Below are 21,502 nucleotides of genomic sequence, written 5' to 3'. Positions count from 1 at the left end.
CAAGAAAAATCCAAAACCAAAAGCCAAGTCATCCCATTTAAGAAACAAGAGCAAAATCCATGTATTACGTTTTATTAGACGAGTCAAATGAGCACAAGCCACTGTGCAAGCTTTCAAGCCCTCCAGGACTCTTCATCAGACTTGTTACAAGGTTTTAAAAAGATGGAAGGATGGAAAGCAGATCTCTTAGGCCATGGTGTAAGGTCTGATCTTGCCAGCTTCTTAAATGAGATGTCAGCAGGCTGTAAGCTTAACTTCACAGCAATGAAGGGTTCTCTGCAAAGCTTTGTGCAGTCAATCTCCATTCTTTGTTCTTTCACTGAAATACAGAAATCATCCAATGTTCATGCAAAATGCTCCCAAATGTCAAACAAGAAGCACAGATCGCTTGTAGGCTGAGAGAAATAGTCCATATTTACAAAGTTAGAGAAAAAATTGAGATGCTGCATAACATAAAAACCAACTTAGGTGGTGCTACCTTATTTAGAGAACAATTTTTATCACGAAGCTGGTTATATTGGGAACTGGCAACCCTAGGTTCATATGGGAGAAGGCGGTCCCTAAGGTATGTTGTCCCAAAGGCATATAAGTTGGGTGGCTAGCCTCCAGGTAGTGGCTGGAGATCTCCCAGAATTACAACTGATTTCCAGGCCACAGAGATCAGTTACCCTAGAGAAAATGGGTGCATTGGACAGTGAACTCTATGACATTTTACTCTGCTGAGGTCCCTCCCCTCCCCAAACCCTGCCCTTTCTAGGCTCCATCCCAACCTCCAAATCTCCAGATGTTTCCCAAACCTGAGCTGGCAACTCTACAAGCTTTAAAATTCAGTACCAGAACCATGAATTGGACCTAGAAACACAATGAGATCCCGTGAGCTGGCAACTCTATACTCCTATGTTTCCTATGTTATTCCACAGCTACTTCAAGTATAGTTTTAGGTGGGTATCCAACTACCCATGCTGGTCTGTAAAAGAACAGCAGGATATAGGGTTGCCAGGCCCCCTCAACCTCCCGTCGGGGGGATTGGGGCCTGGCACTCACCTTTCCGGGGGGGGGCACGCTCCCACAAGTGTGATGACATCACTTTCAGGAAGTGACGTCATCACGCCCCCCCCAGCGCGCCCACGCTCCACAGGGGCTTGGATCTGGGCCACTGAGGAGGGCAGGAGCACTCCTGCCCTCCGAAGTGTCCCCAAACGGGCCCGATCCGCACCAAAATGGGCTCGTTTGGGGCCCGTTTTGAGCCGCTGCGGAGCACAGGAGCGCTCCTGCCCTCCGCAACACCGAAAACAGCTCCGTTTGGGTGCGGATCATGCCTCGTTTTGAGCTGCTGTGGAGCGCAGGAGCGCTCCGCAGCGGCCCCAATCCGGGCCAAACTGGGCTGATCCAGGCGGTGGCTGCGCACAGGAGCGCACAGCGCCACAGGGGAGCGCGCACAGAAGGTGCGCGCCCCCCGCCGGCCGGGTAAGTGGGGGCGGATCCCCCGCCCCCACTGGGGGTATGGTATCCCTAGCAGGATATGAATCCAGTGGCACCTTAAGAGTCCAACAAGATTTTTAGGGTGTAAGCTTTTGCGAGTCAGAGCTCCCTGTCTGAAGAAGGAAGCAGCAACAAAACCCAATAATTCAAATAGGGCTGCCCATGCCAGCCTAGGAAATTCCTGGAGATTTGGGGGCAGCCACAGTGACTGTGGAGCTGAGAATTTGGGGAGGTATTTCCCCTAGAATCTACACTGTGCCGTACAGTTTGCTGTCTGCAGTGGCCCTTTTTCTCCAGGGGAACTGATCTCTGTAGTCTAGGGATCAGTCGCAATTCCAGGAGAACTGCAGGCCCCACCTGGCAATTGGCAACTTTAAATTCAAAAGCTGAGATTTTTCGGGGGGAGGGGGGCTTTCTACACAGCTTCTCGGTAGCCAGCAGGTGGCAGCAGATCTTAGGCTGCGATGGCTGTTTACGTTTTGTGCCAAAGAGGGAATGGGGAAAGCTATCGAAGCAGGCCTGATGGGAAAGTGGCGATGTCAGAGCCAGGAAGGGCGTGTCTGTTTGGAACAGGAAGAAGCAAGGCAAATCGCTTGCGATTTTAGCTGCAGTGGGAGCCTTGGCCACCCCAGGGGTGAGTGAGAAGGGGTAGATCCGGGAGTGGTGGTGGAGCATGCCTTGTGGGGAGAAAACAGTCCTCTTCGCGGTTGTCACCTTTTTTCCCTTAGTAAATATTTTTTAAAATGTTGCTATTATTTTTGTTTATCTCAGAAAATCCAGACGCCTTGGCTACCAGCAGCCTCCCCAGAAGCGATTTCCTCCCCCTTTCTAAATACAAGCGCCCTGGCTTCCCTGTCGCTTGTATTTATCTTGCATTAACCCGCTAGTCCTCACTGAGCCTCCGCCCTGGAAAATCTCGCGATCGGGGCGCTTCGCCGACGTCCTGTCTTTGCACCCACTGCAGTTTGTAGCGGACGGGCGTAATTACACCTTTTGGAAAGGCAGGGCGAGAGATCTCTGATCTAACTGCGGGAAGAAGAGAAGTAACATCTCCAGGGTGATTTTCATACCAGGAGGGAATTTGCAGCCTGAGGGAGTTGTTAGGAGTGACTGTGATGTTGTGTTCGTGTGGAGGAAAGCATGCCTCCTGCAAGATCTGAGCACATGCATTAAATAAATATCCACCAAGACCCGGAGTGGCCCCTGAATAGCCGGCCATCCCGAATAATGCATTTGGAGCATGTTCAGAAATGCTGTTGCTCTGATTACAGGGAAGAGGACTCCATTATGCCTGCCCTGTAGCTTCCCAAGGACAACTGGCAGCCCCAGTTGGAAAGGGACTAGGGACTAGGCCACAGTGGCTTAATACAGTCGAGAGGTTCTTTTCGCATAGCCTGAAATGCCCTATGTCTGCCAGAGAACTCCCACTCTGTTGCACGAGATCCTGGGGGCCTATTTGGACTAGGGTCGATGCTCTGCTCACTGCAGCTTTTGGTACATATGACGTTTGTGAGAAGAAGAGCAACACAGTTTAGGAGTTGAGCAGAGACAAGCATGCTGACCTGTCTGGGCTGGGGCACGCAAGTTGTGTTGGTGCGGGCCCAGCACCCTCCTCACATACGCAAGTTCTAGTCCTGAGGTCCCGGTGGTTGTGTGTAGAAGGGGAAAGAATACTAGGCTCAAGTCCGTTTCTGGGTAGAGTGTTGGGTTAGGACTTGGGAGACCTCTAATCCTCACTCAGCAGTGATCTTTACTGGGTGACTTTGGGCCAGCTGCTTTCTCTATGTCGATCCTCACAACAATCCAGTCAGGTAGGTTAAAATGAAGAGGGAGAACCCTGGAAACGGTGGGATAAAAATGAACTAGATGTTGGAGGTCATGGTTACCCCATCGTGCAAACTAAAAACACCTCAACGATTACCAGAATTTCCCTATGAGAAGACGAAGGGATGTGTAAAGCTTTGAATCCAATGTCCCTGAAGGACCGCCTCCTCCCATATCAACCTGTCCAAGCCTTGAGATCTGTGGATAGGAATTTCCTACAAGAACATGCTTTGTTAGGTTGGCAGGGCCTTTTCAGCAGCTGCCCCCAAAGTGTGTAATTTCCTCCCCCAAGAAGTGAAACTCCTACCATCTCTTCAGACTTTCCAGAGCAGATTAAAGTTATTTGTATTTCAAAAGGCTTTTGAATAGTGTTTCATGAATACTTTTATTCCCACTGTTTTTATTTTACTGCTGTTATAATTTCAGGGGAATAGCCATGTGGGTCTGCAGTGCAACAACAACATTTGGGTCCAGTAGCATCTTCAAGACCAACAAGATTTCTCAAGGAATAAGCTTTTGAGAGTTGAGCTCCCTTTATTAGATACAAATAGGAATGGACATTCCTGTGCCCTTATATCCTGGTCAGAAGGTGGGAGGGGTGTTGCAAAGAAGGGAATCCGGGTGCAAAGTTACGATGCAAAATGTAATTAGATTGATTAGAGGAGGGAAGGAAATGCAGAAAATTAACATCTGTAGTAAGATAAGAGTCTAGGAGATAAGACAATAAGGGATCTATGAGATAAGAATCTATAAGATAAGGATTCTTATCTTACCACAGATGCTAATTTTCTACATTTCCTACCCCTAAGCATTTCTCCCTGATCTAATCAAGCTGCATTGTACTTTCATTCCCTGACTCCCTTCTTTTGAACACCTTCCCTCACCACCATCCAACTGGGATATAAGGGCTCAGGGATTTCCATTCCTAATTGTATCTGAGGAAGGGAGCTTTGACTCTTGCAAGCTTCTACCCTGCAAATGTTGTTGGTCTTTAAGATGCTACTGGACTGGAATCTTGCTCATCCGGGTGCTGGTTTTGTAATAATCGTCATGGATGCTTCAAGTGAGCAGAAGAACAGTTTAATGAGTGTACTAAAGAAAATGTGTTACGTTTTAATCATACCCCTTTTCCAAGTTGCTCAGGGCAACACTCCTGGTTCTCTCTGCATTTCAGACATCCTTGTCTGCCATGAGAGAAATCCAGATCTGCTTCAGATCCTCTGAAACAAAGAGAGTTTGAACTCTAGAATTCTAGAGTTTGAACTCCAGAAAGTAGAATTTGTTCAGAAATAAGAACTGAGCCAGTTTTCATTTCAGGCTTGGTTTCATGTTCTGTGCTGAGAACTGATGTTCAAGTTTAAAAATCAAAGTTAGGAAACTAGAATTGTTAGGAAACTCGAATTGTAAAAAAAATTGGGAAGGTATAATAGTAGGGAAGAATGTAGTGTAATGGGGCAGGAGAGAGAAGCTGGGTGCCTGATCTCTAATACCCGTGTTTCCTTCCTCTCTGCAGAACTTCCAGGTGCCAAGATGTTCTTTACCTGTGGCCCCAATGAGGCCATGGTTGTCTCAGGTACACGTTACTCTTGGTCTTTTTCCCCTTCCACTGATGGGGGGGTGGGTGCTACATCAGTGGAACAGATACCTCTGATCGGTTGTAGAAGACGAGATAGAGTGGAATCAGGAAGGACAAAATTCTGGTGCTTTCTGTCCTGTGTGATCCTCTGTAATTCCTGAAGTGTTCCTCACTCAGGTTATTGTACATCTTATTGCAGAGTGTCAGACCTTCCAGTTCATGCCTTCTGACGCATCTCTTCCATCCCAGCAGGAATTGAACTCGGCTTTATAATACCTCCCCTTGTTACCTTCCCTTTTCTTGGAGTACTTTTTGCTACGTTTGACCCAAAGATAGCTCAGAATTACAAAGGCGTTTGTTTTCCAGAACACTCGTCCAAACAGAATCTGACATAGACAAGCCCAGATCAGATGTTGTGTAGGGTGCTTTTCTCTACCCCCTTTTAAACTTACAGTATGAATTTGGAGGAGGTATTTCTGGGAGGTAGACGCCCCATAATTTCATTCTTCAGTGCACACACAACCTATGCAAATAAGAAGTCCCCTTTATTTTACATTTGATCACAATAGAGAGAGGCAGAATCTTACAGGGCGGTGTTAGAGAATTTCATGTTGCAGAAAGAACTGTTATCGTTGCCACGCTCTCTGTTAACAACTCATATTAACCCTAACTCTGTCGTAGCCATGCTATCAACAGCTTATATTAGCCCATCTGGGTTATGTTTTATCATGTGTATGAGGACAACGCAGTACTTGCAGTCTTCTGATGTATGCAATTGCTATCTTGTCTGAAGGGGGCAATGCATGCATGTTCAGCTTCAGTACACACGAATCAGAACCCTGGGATATCACCATCCTGATATGTTTGCGCCATGGCTGAAAATATGAGTTGCCCCTTTCAGACACAATGGCAGTTGTGTAGCACGTTCTCGTCATATGGTATGGTAAAACTCCCATTTGTCCTCTCATCTCCCCCCACCCCCATTTTGGCAAATCATATTATGCTTCCCTGGTCAGACTGGTTTGCCGTTCTGCACCTGAAGTGTTACTGTACCTCTATGAATGAATGAAATCCTTCCATCAAGTCATAGCTGACTTATGGCGACCCCTGGCGGGATTTTCATGGCAAGAGACTAACAGAGGTGGTTTGCCATTGCCCGCCTCTGCAACCCTGGTCTTCACTGGAGATCTCCCATCCAATAAGGGTTACTGAACCTCTGTCGGAGGCAGTATTTCAGAGGAGTTGGTGTGCTGTATTAATTCGCTGCTTTCCCCAGGTTTCTGCCGCAGTCCTCCGGTCATGATCGCTGGAGGCCGGGTGTTTGTGATGCCATGTATCCAGCAGATTCAGAGGTGAGTCTTTTAGTACTGCACGATTGAAAAGTAGGTGAAGATCTTGGCAAGTCATAAGGCTATTAACATGAACAAACACCAGCTTGGATCTTGAGCTGCTGTTCCACTAGCATAGCATTTGTTCTACTGATGGAACAGTGTGGTATAATGGTGAAAATGTCAGGCTAGCATCTGGGAGACCCACGTTCTAATCCTCATTGCTGTGGAAGCACTCTGGTTGATCCTGGGTCAGTCACTCTCTCTTAGCCTAACCTACCTCATAAGGTTGCTGTTAGGATAGAATGGTAGAACAGCACTGAAAGCTTGTTTGGGTCCTCATTGGGAAGTAAAGTAAGGTACAAATACATTCTTCTATTGGTGGAGGAGGAAAGGATAATCTTTGCCAATTCCACCTTTCCTCTACTGACTTCTTCTACTTCTACTGCTTCTGGGTGCCCCTTGGCCTGCAGGAGCACAGTTTTTGGAGGACGCAGAAGCCCACAGGAGAGGGGGCAGGAAAGTTTCCTTTCTGTAGCTCATCTCCAGTTGTGCTGCTTAGGACCTAAGCCCTCGACCTAAGCACCTTCTATTGGCGTTGGATATTCCCCTGTGAGTCAGTTGCAGCTGTCAGTTACGCTGTCATTTGGGCCGGCAGCTACAAGTCATGATGTTCTAAGCTTCTACCCCTTGCCAGCCCAATTGATAGGGTCTCTGACAGCTGCAGCTGACTCACAGGGGAATATCCAACACCAATAAGGGAACGATATTACAGCCTCCCTTTCAGAGTTGTTGTAAGGATTGCAGCAAGGTAATTTATGTGCTTTGGAACTCAAGTGCGCAAATACTGCTACGCTGTCTTCTGGTGTTCTGGTCAGGGGTAACAGGTGGTGGCTTGGGGGCAGGGCAAGGGGCAGAAATGACATTGGGCCACGTGCTGATGGCAAAAAATCAGATGTGACAGTTAGCATGTTGGCCAATGCTCTAGTAACTCTGTGGTATTACCGTAGTTTCTAGAGCATTGCCTGATGTCATGTCCAGGTTTTTGCCCGTAAGTGATGTCAGCATGTAGCCCAACATCATTTCTGCCCCCTCCCCTGCAGTTTTTCCCACCAGTCTGAGAGATGAGGGCAGGTGGTGGGGCCCATTGGTAAGAGGTTGCCCATCTGAAGCGGGCACTTGGTTTGCCTAGCTCTGGCCAGTGAGTGCAAAGGCATGGTGAAGACTGAAGAACATTAACATTTTAATTTTGTTATGATTTAATTAGTTTCGTTGCAGCTTTTAAAAGTACTAATTTTCAATGTACAGATATTGGACAGCTTGTGTTTAGGTGGTTGCTGTGTTGCATGGACTTAGAAGAGGTTTTGCAATGTACCTTAAGTTTTTCCCTGGTCGTTGGCTGCAAGCCCAGCTGCTGCTGTGGCTTCTACTCTCTGGCACAATTTAGCACCAAAGGTCACGAGGCCCGGAGATAATTCATGCCCTGATCCCCAGCTGCAAGTGGCTCTTTCATGTCAATACCCCAAGCTTGCTTTCTGCCAAGTCTGTCCACCTGCTGGTCCATCCAGCACAATATCCTCGACTGGTGGCAGATTTCCCAGCCAGAATCCCTTGAAACTGGAGTTGTGGTACATTCATCCTAGGACCTTCCGCATGCAAAGCAAGTCCTTTTCCTCTGAACGATGGCCCTTGTGCACTGTTGCAGCTGAAAGAATAGACAACGTTTTTAGAGAGCAGGTACCCTCCCTCATGCTAGTACCAGGTGACAGCAGCAGCATCTTTTCATCTCTGGTGGTGGGATTTTAGACGGCTCCATACTGGGTTTCCACCACCTTTGTTTTTTCCACTGCGTCTGAGTGTAACTAGTGGAGGTTGCGTGCAATGGGGTGTCTGGGCCACTGTTGGACATTCTGAGTGAAAATGAATACTTGTGTGGAGCTTGGGGTACACATCAGGAAATATTGGTGGAGGTACCCCATTGGGGGCATTCACCTGCATGCAACTGCGGGTGTGTGCCAGTGCCTAATGACCAATGTCTGATTGTGGCAGTGGGTGTCAGTAGGTGTGATTCGTTCCCTGATAGGATTTGCCTTCCTCTGATTGCACCTCTGAGGGAGGTTTCTGGGCACAGGACCCCTGTAGTCTGTCTGGGTCGGTTAGTGGCATCTCTGCCTTGATGCCGTGTGACAATGTGGCTCTGCACCTGTATGTGGATTGTCCTGGTGACTGGTTTCATTTCTAATGAAAACTGTGGTCCGCAGGCCCTGCCTGGATCTTGGTGGTTCCATTTATGAACTGTTTGTATGATTCCCTCAGTCTGTACGCCTCCTTTGGCATCAATTCTACATGCACCGTTTCGCACCGCGCTATTTCTAGTGCAGACACATGAACAAAAATACGAGGTGCTGAAAAACTGCACGCGCCAAGCACACACTGATATAAATAATCTTCCTCTTCATTCCTAGCCCTTCTCACACCCACAAGCTCTTTGCCTTTCCAAAGGACACCCTGGGGATCCTGCCACACAGAGCTTTGTGGGGCTGCTAACCAAGTCACTCCTCCTTCACCCCCAAATAGGGTCACGGGTGTCATCACCTCATACATTTCCCCATCTGTCTGGCAAAGGCCTTTGCCTCTATTCCATACGTTTCTCCAGTCAGGCGAAGGCCTTGGCCTCTATGCCATACGTTTCTCCTGTCAGGCGAAGGCCTTGGCCTCTATGCCATACGTTTCTCCTGTCAGGCGAAGGCCTTGGCCTCTATGCCATACGTTTCTCCTGTCAGGCGAAGGCCTTGGCCTCTATGCCATACGTTTCTCCTGTCAGGCGAAGGCCTTGGCCTCTATGCCATACGTTTCTCCTGTCAGGCGAAGGCCTTGGCCTCTATGCCATACGTTTCTCCTGTCAGGCGAAGGCCTTGGCCTCTATGCCATACGTTTCTCCTGTCAGGCGAAGGCCTTGGCCTCTATGCCATACGTTTCTCCTGTCAGGCGAAGGCCTTGGCCTCTATGCCATACGTTTCTCCTGTCAGGCGAAGGCCTTGGCCTCTATGCCATACGTTTCTCCTGTCAGGCGAAGGCCTTGGCCTCTGTGCCATACGTTTCTCCTGTCAGGCAAAGGCCTTGGCCTCTGTGCCATACGTTTCTCCTGTCAGGCAAAGGCCTTGGCCTCTGTGCCATACGTTTCTCCTGTCAGGCAAAGGCCTTGGCCTCTGTGCCATACGTTTCTCCTGTCAGGCAAAGGCCTTGGCCTCTGTGCCATACGTTTCTCCTGTCAGGCAAAGGCCTTGGCCTCTATGCCATACGTTTCTCCTGTCAGGCAAAGGCCTTGGCCTCTATGCCATACGTTTCTCCTGTCAGGCAAAGGCCTTGGCCTCTGTGCCATATGTTTCTCCTGTCAGGCAAAGGCCTTGGCCTCTGTGCCATATGTTTCTCCTGTCAGGCAAAGGCCTTGGCATATATGTCCTGTTACCCTCCAGAGTAACTGGTTGGCCACTGTGTGAGACAGGATGCTGGACTAGATGGATCACTGGTCTGATCCAGTGGGGCACCTCTTAAAAGATGTTATTGTTTTACCCTGTCTTGCTTGCATGTCCTCAACTCAGAGCTCCCCAGCCAGAGGAAGTCCTGTGCCAAATGCCCAAGGAGGCTGTAATTCTTCCCTCCTCTAGCTCAAAAGACCACCATTGAGAGGGAGGGAGAAGCCAGCTGAACTTTGTTGGATGAGGCAGAGATGAATGTTGGGCGTCAGCTTCTCTTTCGGCAGATACCAGGTGTGGCTTGCCACTGGGTTATTTACTTGAGGGGAATTGCTATTTTTATCTTAGAAGGCTGAACTGTTAAGCCGAGTAACTGTAGGAAAGGTTGGAGGAAGAGAGAAACCAGAAGTAATGAGGTTCTTTCTAAAGTATGGCATACAAAGGACTAGGAATTTTACCTGGGAAAGCAGTAAAGAAGCAGCCCTGAAACGTCAGGGGGCATTTGAATGACCATGGCAGCTGGCCTTGGGATCAGCAGGGAAGATGCCTTGCACAAAGGCATCCTTGATGTGCAGTTGTGGGTGAAGAGAGGACAATAGGAAGATAGGCTGAGGAGGTGGGATTTGTGGTAGTGAAGTTAAAAGATTGTTTAGGGCACTAATCTTCAAGTCTTTCCAGACCTGAAACTCACAGAGCTGCAAGGGGTAGGGCAGGCAAGTTCATGAAGTCAACAGTGTCAAGGGTTAGGCTCTATTGTGTCCGTAACAAAATGTCTGGAAGCAGATGATGAGAATAATTCGGGCTGCAGAGTAGCCCTAATTCTTCAGGATTGTTATTTTTTAAATCCATGTGCAGGTTAATTGATCGGGAGCCCTTGTGATCAGTTGATTAAAAGCGTGGCCATATTAGTTCACTTTGGGCGGAAGGCCTGCGGCTCTGCGGCAAAGCAGAGATCCGCTTTTGCATGTGGAAGGGTCTCCAGTTGAATCTGTGGCATTTCCCAGGGAGTAGGTGAAGTGAAGACCTTGACCTGGGATCCTGGAGAGCTACTGCCAGTCAAAGAACACCAGACTGACCTGGATAGGCCAATGGTCTGACTCGCTATAAAGCAGCAGTTCCATAATTGTGGGGGGCAGAGAGTGGAAAAGCTCGTGAATGGGCAAAGGGAGAATATATCGTGCAAGGAGGGGGGACTGAGGAGTAATTGCTTGCAGGAGCTCAGTTGGCACACGGTTACCTCAGGGAGGCGATCCTTCAGATACGTAGGTGCCAGTGTAACTGTCCACGGTTGGTGTTCAAAGCGCATCGCACCCAAATCCTGTCAAGTCAGAGAGCTGCTGCATTCTGCACTCATTGACACTTCCAGCTGGTCTTCAAGAGCAGCCCCTCATAGAGTGCATTGAAGTAATCCAGTCTCGAGGTTAGAGAAGCATGCATCAGAGTGGTGAGGTCAGCAGAGTCTAGGAGAGAGGATCCAGAGGAGTTAGCCGTGTTAGTCTGCTGTAGCAAAACAGCAAAGAGTCCAGTAGCACCTTTAAGACTAACCAACTTTATTGTCGCATAAGCTTTTGAGAGACAGAGCTCTCTTCGTCAGATGCATGTAGGAGAGAGGAACATTTCTAAATTGGGTGTGGCAATGTGGAAGATGTGCGGAGCTGGTGCATTTATACGGGCTGGGAGAACAGATAATACTTTTGGTGATAGCAGGCAAGGAGGGAGTAAGGTTGAGAGGAAAGATATGGGCGGCTCTGTTTGTGCCTGCCGTTACTGCTCTGTTGGGCTCTGGAACATTAGGGCATCCTCCCGCAAGCCCTCATTATGTCTTGCAAAATCAAAACCTTTCCAAAGGGATCTAAATTGTCTGTAATAAGTCCAGGGAGCAGATATTAGTGTGAGAGGGGAGGGGGAAAGTCTCTGACCATGCCAGCGGTGTGAGCAAAGGCAGTGAAAAATTCCACAGTGGGAGGCACCAAACCTGACAACAAAGCTTAAAGTAACATCTCTCTGTTCTTTAAATCTGTTATGCAGCCGCTTTAAAATGACATGGGCAATTCTGGCTAACTCGGAAGGATGTGGTAGAGCAGGAAAGCTGGGGCGGGGGAAGCAGCTCCAGTCACGTGTTTGAACAAAGAAAGTGTTAGTTATTCAGTGAAACCATGTCCCAGTAGCTCGAGATGTGATGGCCCCAAAGAAACACTAGAACATTTTGGAGGAAAGATCTTTCTCTCCCCCCCCCCCCCCCGCTTTTGTTTTCAACTTTTCCTGTGTAAAAATCATAAATTTGGAGAGAAGCACTTTAAAAAATTCTCATTTAAAGTGTTTTCTCTGTTGTTTTAAGTATATGCTCCTATGAGCTATCTGTGCTTTATGTGGTCTGATGTCAGTCCTAGAATTGCTTATGTTCTGTTTCAGCATTTCTTCAACTCTGTATTGGATTCTTGCTAATATTACGTCTTTGTAAACTTGTGCTTATTTACCCTATGGCATTGTTTATGGAAATGTCCTGGAAATCAACTGTCTTAGAGCCAAGCTACAAGTGACAAATGACACTTGAACAGCAAGTGAACAGACTCACGGGTATTCCTCCCTGTTCACTCACGCTCTACTTGCACGAGTGATTACATGTAATGATCAAGTGGATCACTATGTGAACTATATGATCAAGTTAAATTACATGCACAAAGGTACCGGCTGTTCATTAGGAAAAACTTTTTCACAGTCAGAGTAGTTCAAAAGGGGAATCAGCTGCCTAGGGAGGTGGTGAGCTCCCCTTCACTGGCAGTTTTCAAGAAGAGGCTGGATGAATATTTGCCAGGGATGCTTTAGGCTCATCCTGCACTGGGCAGGGGGTTGGACTAGATGGTCTGTATGGCCCCTTCCAACTCTATGATTCTAGGAAGTGGATCACTACATGATCAAGTGGAACACAAGTGAACAGTGAGCAATACACGTGAGTTTGTTCACTTGCTGTTCAAGTGTCATTCGTCACTTGTAGCTTGGCTCTGTGTCTCACACTGCGTAATCCGCCTTGAGTCTCAGTGAGAAAGGTGGACTATAAATGGCATAAATAAAATATTGAAATGAGTGAAATGCTTTTTAAGGCTTTACTCAGTCAAAATGTGTAGTGTGCGGATAATTCTTGAGTATAGTATAGATATATGCTATCTTTCCAAGAGAGTGTTTATTGTTCCATTGTAATTAATTTCATCCACAACCTGTTAGATGTGTGTGATGCTAGTATGCTACTGAAGAGTTCAGGTTTTTTTCTGTGTTAGGAATTTAACTCAGTATCCAAACATACTGCTAGTCCGGTTGTGACGGTTTGAGCCTGTTTCTGTCCAAATCATACATTGCATTGTTTACTATAAACTTAGTGTTTCTAGTTTCAATTCCTCCCCCCTTCTCAGATGACAAGTTACTCAGATCACAAGTTACTAAGATAAGCAGCAGATTGGAACCTGTCTCTCTCGCTCTCGTATTGGGTATATTCACAGATTTGCTTATATGTAGCATATAGGTTAAGTGGCTGGGCTACGAATCAGCACTCTGCTAGTTCAACTCCCACTGCTGCCATGAGCTCTGCAGGTGGCCTTGGGGATAATAATAACACTGATTTTGTTCAGCACTCTTGAGTGTGCTACTAATATGTCCAGAAAGGCAGTATATAAGCATGTTGTTATTGTTACAGCTTTATGTGCCTAGATATCATTGCTGCATTTTATGTGAAAGCAGTAAAATAACTTTATGTTTGCTAAGGCAGTGTTTCCCTAAAATGTCTGATCAGGAAGGGTCTCTCCTCCCTCCTCCCCCTCCACTTGGTGCCAGAGTTTCGGGAAATTTTCCAGCTCTGCCAGTATCGCTCTTCATGGTACTGAGTTCCAGACTTCATCTGTACCATGTAGCTTTTGGTGGGAGGAAAGCACCATGTTCCCGTTTTGTCTTTCAGGGAAGTCTTGGGTGGTCTCTGTAGGGTTCCCAAGCATCTACCAGACACAGACTTGCTTAGCTTGAAGAAGATTGTTGAAATACTCTAGAGAAAGCTTCCCCCCCCCTCCCCGAGCAAGACGATTAGCAAAGTTGCAGCTGCCCGCCCCCAAAGATCATTGAGAGCAGGCTTGCGACTGGAGAAACGATTTGCAAACGCAGGCTTTCTCTGACTTTTAAGGCAGCGATCCTAACAGTTCTAACAAGAGAGGGGAGGACTTCACCGACATGTGAGCTTTCTCCAGAGCATCCCCCACCCCCCAGCAAGACGATTTGCAAAAGCTGCTGTCGTAGGCTTTCTCCGTCTCTTCAGGCAGCCGTGCCAACAGAGAGGGGAAGGAACAGAAGGAAAAGAGGTGTGGGAGAGGGACTTCAGTACCCAGAAAGACTTGCGAAAATGATCAAGTGTCGTTCGCGTGAAAGATGTCACTTGTAGTGAGGCTCTCATACTTTGGAGTTACTAGCTTTAAGTGCTTCAACCTTCCATGCTGTATCCTTGTACCAGTTCCGTATATCTTCAGACTTAATGAAGGCTAGTAACCACAAAACTCGAAACTGTACTCTAGCTACCAGACCACCATGCATTGTGTTTAAAACATGTTGGAAAAATGAGCTGCCTGGCTTACATGTTCCCCATGAGAGGCTAATTCTTTCTGTGTGAAGCTAAGAATTTACTGGGGCATCATGCCAAAAGTGCTTGAGAAGGATGCAGTCTTTGTTGAGGAAGGGGTGGGATAAGGTGATGAGATGAGGTAATTCTAAGGTCTCATTCACTGGTGGTGTTTACCAATTATACTTTTATCCCACCTTTTCCCCAAGGAGATCAGAGCAGAGTATGTTGTTCTCTCTCTCTACTCCCTATTTTGTGTCTACCAAGAACAGCCTTCTAAAGCAAATGAGTCTGAGAGACGATGAATGTCTCAGGCCACCCAGTAAGCTTCCTGGCAGAGGGAGGATTTGAATCTGAGCTCCCAAATCTTAGCCTGATACTCGATTTGAATACTGTTATGCTACAGTGGATGTGTAGAATCTGTCCAGTGAGAGTGGTGATAACAGTCCGGAATGAAAACACTCACAATGAGGGACCATCAATGAAAGAGATACTGGAGTTAAGTTAGGAATGGAAACAATAGGTTGAGGGGTATTATTATTAATAATTTTTTTTACTTTGTTTATATCCTGCCTTTTCCCCCAATGTGAACCCAAAGCAGCTCACACTGGTTTTCCTCTTCTCCATTTTATCACTATGTATCACTCCATTCATGGATGGCAGATTTTTCCTATGTTCCTCTCCATTCCAGCCACCCTTTCTGAGCCCCAAAAAGATTATTCCCAAGGACCTGTGAAAGCGGTACAGCTACACAGGTTGGAATGAGGAAGTATACAGGGGATAAAATCTCTCCTCCTTCCTCTTTCACAAATGCTGCTCTGCTGAGGAAGTGTGGACAAGCTGAACTTTTAGGTTTGAAAAATTGTTACCTGAAATGCACCCTTACTGTAATACTGAGAGAATGACAAGCCGTAAAGAGCTGTTGGTGCTCATACCTGGCTAAAGACATTCGTGTTTTTGTTTGGAGGCCCATTTTTAATTGTGACTGCTATTTCTCCCACCTTAATTCCCATCCATTTTGTCTTCACCTGTGAGGTAGAGTTAGGCTGAGAGAGCGTGACTGGCCCAAGGTGAGCTTCATGACTGAGTGGAGAGTTGACTCCGGTCTCCTTAATCCAACACTTTAACCAGTACACCATGCGGGCACTTACTTATTTAAGATATTTGCCCCTCACAATTTTCCCCAATGAGGATCCACAGCGCTATACAACAATGTTCTCTCCTTCATTTTATCATTGCGACAACAACCTTGTAAGGTAGGTTAGGCTGAGAGGGTGTGATGGGCCTGAAGTCACCCAGCAAACTTCAGTGGCACAGGGTCTCCTAGATCCTAATCCAATACTCTGCTCCTTGCCACAATGGCAACTCATCATAGGAGATGCTAGCCTGTATTTAGCCAGAATCATCTACTAAACACAACAAGGATGACTCTCTTTTCTGTTTGACATCCTCTAAGTACAGGAGCTCTGCAATGTGATCAGTTTTTAGGCTGTGAATATGTTCTCCTTTTTTTAATACTGCCTTCCAAACAGTTTTACTTATTGTCTGACCGTTCTAAATAGCCGTCCTTTCGCTGAGTCCTCCTGGACACTTAACCTTCACACTATTGCATCTGCAAGAAAGAGACCCAGACAAGAAATCAGTGAGGTTGACACTTCTTTGGTTGTAGGCTAATATAATCCTTACATTGTCAAAGGCACAGACGCTGCATCACCAAAAGTTTTGGACGTTGCCTTTACACAGGCTCAGTTAAAGGTTCTAGCACTGTTGTGACATCAGAGTAGGATCTGGGAGACCTAGGTTCGAAACTTGACTCTGCCATGGGGGAGGGATCTAGGGCCAGTCACTCGCTCTCTCAGATCAACTCACCTCACAGGGTTGTTTTGAGGGAAAAAAATAGATGAGGGGAGAACATTGTACACTGATTTTCATCTCTATTGGGGAGAAAAGCAGGAAATAAATAAATAACAGGGGGTTCAAAGCTCTTCTGTGTATATTACCTTGTTCTTTGACTAACCAAATCTGCAAACCAACATGTTTGAATTGTCGTAGCAACCAATTCCTCTGCTTGTTCATGGAAAAAAACATGACTTGCAAACCGGGAAATTTTGATTACAGTGTTTATAATGAAACAAGCTTGTTTTATAAATTACCTCTCCTGCTGATTTTAAATTAATGTACCTTGCCATTGATAAATGGATCCTATTTTAATGGCTTTCTAACAACAATTAGATATAATGGCAGAACAACGCCTGCATTTAAAAGTAAAAAAGCAGCTCAAGTCTACACTGTAAAGGCATATTAGTGTGTATGTTTGTGTGCGTGTGTATGCGAGAAAGCGAGAGAGAGAAAATATTCTTCATTAACCCCTTCCTGGCCTTTCCCACTCCACCCAGGATTTCACTGAATACTCTGACTCTCAATGTGAAAAGTGAAAAAGTTTACACCCGGCACGGTGTCCCCATCTCTGTCACCGGCATTGCCCAGGTAACAGGTTCCCAGTGGTGCACTGCTTTATCATGGGAGGGTTATTATGGGGAATATCCATGGGTTGCGGGAGGAGAGCAGGTTTTGTAGGAACAAACACAGATTTCTCTTCCTAAAAATGCTACAAGTGGGCCCATTAACTTCCTTTTTCTGTGGAGGGTGCCAACCACATTTGCACATTTTCTCTCCTGTCTCCTTCATGTTTCCACAATAGCATTATCCGCAGGTCAAGTTATTTCTTGCCTCCAGTTACAAGGTGTTATCTGCCTTAGCTGTGTCCCTCCCCATCTCCTTTCTGCTCATTTCATCATGATACCTCCTAGGGCTGAATCCTGTATTTGCTGAACGGGGTTTAACCATGTGACCCAAGAAGCGGGATGCACTTTACCATGGCGACTACCACCTGCAGTGGTTGCCCTAGGAAGAAGGAGGCAAGCTCTTAAAGGGGAGGCATCTCTGGTTTGATGCATCCCTGAAATTTGAGGGGGATATAAAAGGTGGTAGGGAACTAAAGGCTTCCATTCTCTTTCTTGAGCTTCCTCTCTTCTCCCAACACAGGTGAAGATCCAGGGACAGAACAAGGAGATGCTGTCTGCCGCTTGCCAAATGTTCCTGGGCAAGACAGAGTCTGAGATTGCCCAGATTGCCCTCGAGACACTGGAAGGACATCAGAGAGCCATCATGGCTCATATGACGGTAGAGGTGAGGCTGCCTGAGTGAGCACATCTTTGCTGCCCTCTGCTGGAGAGGATGAGGTTCTTTTGGTCATGATGTATCTTTCCGTTACTCTGCACCCTGGAAAGTATGTGACGTATCAATCAAACAGCGTCATTCTTGTTCTGGAGCGGGGTTCTGTTTCTTTAAAAGCTCCAGGACAGGAATCCATTCTGTAGAGGCTATTTAGATATTCCCCACTATTTTTAACACTGACCCAGATAGCCCAGGTAAGCCTGATCTCGTTAGACCGTGGAAGCTAAGCAGGGTCAATCTTGGTTAGTAGTTGGATGGGAGACTTCCAAAGAAGACCGGGGTTGCAGAGGCAGGCAGGGGCAAATGTTAGTCTCTTGCCATGAAAACCTCAGCAGGGGTCGCCATAAATCAGCTATAACTTGATGGCACTTTCCTCCACTGCATTCTTCCTAAAGTAGCTTACAGAATCTTCCATTTCATCCTCACAACAACAGCCCTGTGAAGTAGGTTAGGCTGAGAGAGAGTAACTGGCCCACAGTTACCCAGTAAGCTTCCATAACTGAAGGGGGATTTGAGCCTGCATCTCCCAAATCCTAGTCCAGCACTCTAACTACTACACCATGCTTGGTCTGGAGTGTCATATGCTAGTGCCTCCGTAGAATACCTTTGTGCCTGGGACCTTTTTAATAGGTCATATTCCAGCAGAATGAAAAGGCAGGGAAACTTGGTCTCAAAGACAGGTGTGGATGCCTCTGATTTAGCAGACTCCTATTCTTCTCGGTAATGCATCCTGCTATCTTCCTTTGCTCTGCAGGAGATTTACAAGGACCGGCAGAAGTTCTCGGAGCAAGTCTTCAAAGTAGCTTCGTCTGATCTGGTCAACATGGGGATCAGTGTGGTCAGCTACACCCTCAAAGACATCCATGATGATCAGGTAAGGTGTCTGGGAATAGTTCTATCTTCTGATAGCACGATCAATAGATTTAAGGGGTTAAAGGAAATTACTTGTTTGACTTTAAGCTGGTTAATCAATTAATAAACTTATTTCAAAACTCTGCTATTCTGATGATCTTCAAGATAGTGGGCTGTTGAAAAGCGAGAACTACTTTAATAAATAGATGCTGTCACTCATTATTTGAAGGCAAGACTATCTTTAGTACTTTCCATTTGCCGAGGAAGTGTATGGATTCTAACTTGTAATAGGTCACATCCTATTTGCCTTTTACTACGCTCAGGCCCAATTAATGTTATTAATTGCTTTTATTGGGCTTTATCAGAGCCTCTGCTTGCAATAACTCTGCTCACAATTCTGTAGCTCAGGAAGTAATCTGTTTTCTTGCTTATCATAAATGTGTGGTATTGGGATCTTCAGAAAATTACCTACCAACCAAACTAGGGGAATATGGAGCATTTCCTATGACTACAACATAATCAGAGTCAAAATGGCTTTAGAAAATAAACATATTCAAATGTTGTCCTTTTTGTAGAAGATCCAGATTTAAAAGACATATTGATTTTGGCTGCCAGCTTCAGTGTTGTGGGTTTCCTGGCTAGAAGGAAACTAGTAGTGTCTTCACCATGAAACACAACATCAGCAGAGAAAAAAGCAGAAGAAGATACCATCATCCTATTGCTTCTTGGATTAAATCTATAGCAGGATCCAGGAATGCGGCAAATCTGTGTGGCCTACAAGTCATTGAGCCCCATAAGAGATTTGGCTTGTTGTCAGTCGCACCAGTTAGCCAGAGGATACATTTTAATCTGAGATTAGTGCTTTAGTTTGCCCTCATTAACTAATCCAAAGCATGCAGAACTTAATTCCCTGTCCCTGCCTAGAATGTCCAGGTCTGTTTCAGAATTCTTAGTGTGCCTTCATATTGCTCTGCATCAGAACTGGTATCCCTTAAAAAGGAAGTTGGGTGGTCAATTTCTTTATTCAGTGTTCCAGCCTGTCTGCCAAGAGGATTGTAACCAAAGAGTCTAGAGACTCCAAATTCAACAGTTGATTATGCAAAACAGCCAGATAGTGATTTGCACATTTACTAGTTTCCTTTTTTCTTTAGGAAAATAAGTTTGTGTAATGGGCTGGGGAGGTCAGTTTGAAGCTGTGCATTAATTGGTATGTGGCTCAGACTTTTGAACTAATCCTGAGAACAATTTGAATTTATTTTAAAAGGTATATTTCTAGTCCTTCTGGCTGCATCACTAAACTTGGGACCACGTGCAGAACATGTTACAAATCCTCAGAATTAAGAGTACCGCTTGACTATAGTGTGGGATTTCAGTGATTTATATTGTTCCTCTGCTCAACCATGGCTAATAATCTGGAGAAAGCCCAGGCATTTGTCAAGCAAGGGGTTTGTGACATAGATTACCAGAACATATATGCCTTGACACGTAGACTTTACTCACCTTTAAATTTTCCCAATACTTAAGAAATGTGCAAACTATTTAAATACCTTAAGTATCCCAAACTATGGGAGAGCTTTGACCCTAGCACATTGCGTAACGTTTTGCCATCAGCAGTTCTTGGGGGTTGCTGTGAGTGATCTGTTATGGGCCTTGTGGCACAGGGGTGATAGAGGCTGTACCCCATGTGCTGCTGTATTGCAGTTATTATCAGGGAGAGAGAATGTAATTGCTCGATTTTTGGCACAGCAGAACAGCTAGTTACCATTCTTCTTGCTTGGAAGAATGTACACATTACTGAAAGGGCAGCAACGTTTTTCAGTGTAGCCACTGAGATAAAATCCTGGATGGTGAAATAACTCTGTTAATCAGATTGTAATAATTGCTGTGTTCCGTTTGAATGCTTGTATCATAAAGGTCCTTTGACTTGTCGTTCTTATTACTTGACCATAGGTTGGAATTTCAATGAGTTCTACAGTTCCTCTGCCTAGGCATGGCTAATATTCCCTGCCTTTTGACGCACATATTCCCAGTCTTTCCAAGAAGCGACATTTCCAGCTTGGGGTTTACAATGTTAAGCATAGTAGGGGGGATTTTTTTCCACATTCCAAGTTTAGCAGAAGAATAGGTTGACTAGTGGAAGAGTAGCCCCCCCCCCAGTGTTCTGTCAAGAAAAAGAGGGGGTTGACCTACGTTCACATATAAGTTACAAGTGTGCACAGTAGTAAACAATGTTTTGTGTATAACATTAAGGGGGGGGGAGTGTTACCACATAACCAGGGCTTTTTTTTCTGGGAAAAGAGGTGGTGGAACTCAGTGGGTTGCCCTTGGAGAAAATGGTCACTTGGGCTGGTGGCCCCACCCCCTGATCTCCAGACAGAGGGGAGTTTAGATTGCCCTCTGTCTGGAGATCAGGGGGCGGGGCCAGTAGCCACGTGACCATTTTCAAGAGGTTCCGGAACTCTGTTCCACCGCGTTCCCGCTTAAAAAAAGCCCTGCACATAACTAAAAACCTGTGAACATCCATGTTCAGACCAGCATGGGGAATTAGCTTGATTGTTTTTACAGGGAGTGGGAACAGGAATCTTTTACCTAATGAGGTGGTTTTGAGTTGATGTGAGGAACATGATTCAATAGGAAAAGGACCACAGAAACAGATTTAAAGGTTTAAAAAGAAATATGGACTTTATTGAGGGATTGGGTATAATATTAAGAAGGTGGGGGGGGGAGGAACTTATCCTGAATAAATACTAGCAAATATTAAAACGAAAGTACAAGGAAATAGCACATTTCCTAACACAACTCAGAAAATATCAACCTGAGCTATTTCAGTTTGGAGCAGCTAATGGTGTAAATGTGAGGGAAATAATAATATTTGATTTATGTACCACCCTTCAGGATGACTTAACACCCACTCAGAGCAGTTTACAAAGTATGTTGTTATTATCCCCACAACAAAACACCCTGTGAGGTGGGTGGGGCTGAGAGAGCTCCTAGAAGCTGTGACTGACTCAAGGTCACCCAGCTGGCTTCAAGTGGAGGAGTGGGGAAATCAAACCCGGTTCTCCAGATTAGAGTCCCGCGCTCTTAACCACTACACCAAACTGGTTCTCACTTCTGTGGGGAACAGAATAGA

At 46.0% G+C, this 21,502-nt stretch overlaps 1 protein-coding gene across 2 annotated transcripts in view; it reads left to right on the top strand.

Moving 5' to 3' along the window:
• Nucleotides 1–2,051: 2,051 nt before the first annotated feature.
• FLOT1 (flotillin 1) overlaps nt 2,052–21,502 on the top strand; it is a 31,575-nt gene continuing 12,124 nt past the window's right edge. For both annotated transcript variants that reach the window (XM_054977800.1, XM_054977798.1), the window contains exons 1-6: nt 2,052–2,116; nt 4,820–4,879; nt 6,159–6,234; nt 16,677–16,767; nt 17,326–17,469; nt 18,272–18,391. In XM_054977800.1, the coding sequence (XP_054833775.1) occupies nt 4,837–4,879; nt 6,159–6,234; nt 16,677–16,767; nt 17,326–17,469; nt 18,272–18,391 (474 nt within the window). In that variant the 5' untranslated portion in view covers nt 2,052–2,116; nt 4,820–4,836. The remainder of the gene's footprint in view (nt 2,117–4,819; nt 4,880–6,158; nt 6,235–16,676; nt 16,768–17,325; nt 17,470–18,271; nt 18,392–21,502) is intronic.

Source organism: Eublepharis macularius, chromosome 4 (assembly GCF_028583425.1).
Source record: "Eublepharis macularius isolate TG4126 chromosome 4, MPM_Emac_v1.0, whole genome shotgun sequence".
Classification (NCBI taxonomy): Eukaryota; Metazoa; Chordata; class Lepidosauria; order Squamata; family Eublepharidae; genus Eublepharis; species Eublepharis macularius.
This window is presented reverse-complemented; position numbering and strand designations above follow the sequence as displayed.